General features: G+C 38.5%; 1 protein-coding gene across 1 annotated transcript; it reads left to right on the top strand.

The window, feature by feature from the left end:
- The first annotated feature begins 295 nt into the window (after window positions 1–295).
- LOC120163712 (zinc finger CCCH domain-containing protein 2-like) lies at window positions 296–1,464 on the top strand. Its single transcript, XM_039173564.1, has one exon. It carries the CDS (start codon window positions 346–348, stop codon window positions 1,456–1,458), a length of 1,113 nt encoding a protein of 370 aa, XP_039029495.1. The 5' UTR covers window positions 296–345; the 3' UTR covers window positions 1,459–1,464.
- Window positions 1,465–3,235: the final 1,771 nt, after the last annotated feature.

Below are 3,235 nucleotides of genomic sequence, written 5' to 3' on the forward strand. Positions count from 1 at the left end.
TGATCCCAAAAATTCCAAAACCATGAGGAGGATCGATGCATTATCAGCTTACCAGAAAAAAAAGAATGTAAAATCCAAAGCCCACTCAGATGGTCAGATTTCTCTATAATATACCAACACATAGCAAAATCTTGCGTGCTGCGCATTGTGAAGTTGCCACATACGCCTTTTTGCATGCACATCCCTAATGCTATGCGGCCACGCAGCTATTTACCCATACGCTTGTCATCTTCTCTCTCTACCACTAGCCTCTCTATATATGTGAGCCTCCATTTGTAAACAAAATCACTCGAGATCTAAAACTGATATTCCTTTCCGTTTTTTTTCTCCTTTTGATTCTGAAAGATGAGCACCGCTTGTGCTGAGCAACAACATAAGTTCATGGCTTCTCACAAAGTTCTGCCTTTGAGAGAGATTGAGATTCCTCCGAGGAAGCTTCTATTTTCACATAATCACGTCCAAGAAAACGCCGCCATGCAACTTTCTCCCTACGAAGCTATCCTGGAGAAATATCTTCTTTCCAACAGGAATTATAATGGTGAAGATGAAGAGAATGATGCCGATCCTTATGCGGCTGACCATTTCCGCATGTATGAATTCAAGGTGAGGAAGTGTACGAGGAACAGGAGCCACGATTGGACCGACTGTCCCTTCGCTCATCCCGGAGAGATGGCCCGTCGTCGTGACCCTCGCCGCTACCGCTACTCCTCCACCGTATGCTCAGACTTCCGTCGTGGCGGCGGATGCCCTCGTGGGGATGATTGTGATTTCGCGCACGGGGTGTTCGAGTGCTGGCTGCACCCTACCCGTTACAGGACCGAAGCCTGTAAGGATGGGAAGGACTGTAAGCGCAAGGTTTGCTTCTTCGCTCACTCTTCTCGTGAGCTACGTCTCTTGCCTGCCGAAGCATCTCCCAAGTACAAGAATTCAGGCTCTTGCAGCTGTTCACCGTTGAGCAGGAATACCCATTGCTGCTTGTTTTGTCACTCTGCTACCTCGTCTCCCACGAGCACTCTGTTGGGTTTGTCTCATTTATCAAGATCACCATCTTCATCACCGCCATTGTCTCCTGTGAAGAACGGGTTTTCACCCTTTCTTAGGTACAGCGATCAGCCGAGTAAGCTCGGAACTAAAACCATGAGTTACCGGCACGTGCTTAACGAGCTGATGAGCTCTATGGAGAAGATGAATTTCTATGAAGCCTCTTCACCAATGACTGGCCGGAACAACAACCCCACTATAACAAACATTCCCTGGCTTGATCTTCCTCTCATAGGAGAAGACCAGAGCCCGATACAGTTTGCTCTATCTCCTTCCTGGCCAAGTCCATCTGCCTCGGGACAACATTTTGGTGCAACCTCAAAACCCTTTGGCGGTGATGATGAGAAGCGCAATGAAAATGGCTTGGGATGTGATTCTGATCCCGATCTTGGGTGGGTGAATGAGCTGTTGATTTAGAGAGGATGACGATGACGATGAGAGGATCACATGTGGTGGGTGATACTGTCATGGAACAGTCGTACCTATATATATCTGAATATTCGATCTTCGAAGTGTATATATATGTGTGTGGTTGCTGATCTGATTATTGGTTCATGCCCTCAATTGTCTTTTTCGAATTCAGATTGTTAAAGTTGGTTTTGAATTTTGCTTTAATTCTGTTGGGAAGACCTTTCAAAGATATGTGATAAATTTGATCTTCCTTTATTTTATGTAATAAAACTTTGCAGTTATTGTTATTTCTTCGAAGTCCACATCCAGCATGTGTAACCTAATACAGGAAATGACTACATTCTGGGTCCAAATGTCATGCTTAAATAGGATTTAAAGACAACATGACAACTGGGAACACGTGGCTGACATGCAAGAGCTAAGGTGGCTCCGGCGATTAAATCTCAAGGATTCTTAGGTTCAAGGCCAGATACAATATAATAGATTTCTTAAATGAGAAGATAAAAGAAGCAAATGGTAGTAAGTGTAAATAGTATTAAAGTTGTTCCCTAGGAGGGTACTTAACATGAAAGAAGCAGACTGTTTATGCCTCACAACAATGGTGAGGGAGTACCCCATGCTCTAACCATCCACTCATGCCTGCCCTCTTCATTTTTTTTTTGGCTCGCATCATTCCCAGGACCAGAGTCCCCTCGTTCCCTTCTGCACCGCCACATACCTCATAATAATGGCTGCCCATACTTGAAAGTTCAACCAAATAGGGAAAGTACACTATTTGGTAGTGAAAGTACACAAATCGCATATTCATGCGGAAAGTAAGTTGATGACAACGATTATCTAAATATAATTAAAAATAAAGAAAAAATATTGGATTATCAGTAAACAAATAAATATGATTAAAAATAAAGAAAAACAAATAATATTTATAAATAAACAAACAAAGAATATCGATAAATAAACAAACAAAAAACATTGATAGATAAATAAATAAGTACAATCGAAAAGAAAGAAAAGAAAGAAAAACAAAGGACATCGATCTAAGGGAAAAATCGGATTATTGGTAAACAAATAAATATGATTAAAAATAAAGAAAAATAAAAATATCGATAAATAAACAAACAAAAAATATTGACAAATAGATAAATACTATCGAAAAGAAAGAAAAACAAAGGACATCTATCTAAGGAAAACCCAAGGGTAGAAGTAAAGATTTTACTAATATAAAAAAGAAAAAATATAAAAGGATATTAGAGAAAAAACCTAATATCTATTGATAGACGTAGATACTTGATTACAAAAGTAAAATTAAATAAAATAAAAATCTACTTTAATAAAGTCATATATTTTTAATCAAACTAAGATTCTTATTTTTTTCAAATTAAATATTAATTAATTTGTGTCACTTTCAATTCGAGTCAAACTCTAAAAATTCTCTACCTTAACGTGAATTCTGAAAGTGCAAAGATTTCAAGACAAAACATCCCAATTTGAGGTGGCACCTAATATTAACAAAAAAACAATTCTTCACTTCAATGAATAAGTTCTCTACCTCTTCCACAACATCCTTCAAGGGGTAATCTTCAGTAATGAACATAGATCAAATCCAAACTTTTTTAAGCTTGGATTTAGTATTCACATTGGCATAGTTATCATAAGTGTCAACTTTGCTCACAAATTGTATCACCATGAGCAATATCATGCACAACACGATCTCGATCATCAATGATACTTTTATATTCAAATTCGTTATGCCCACAAAATTATACTTTTTTCTACTTCACAT

This window comes from Hibiscus syriacus, unplaced genomic scaffold, assembly GCF_006381635.1.
Source record: "Hibiscus syriacus cultivar Baekdansim isolate YM2019G1 unplaced genomic scaffold, ASM638163v2 tig00111493_pilon, whole genome shotgun sequence".
NCBI lineage: Eukaryota > Viridiplantae > Streptophyta > Magnoliopsida > Malvales > Malvaceae > Hibiscus > Hibiscus syriacus.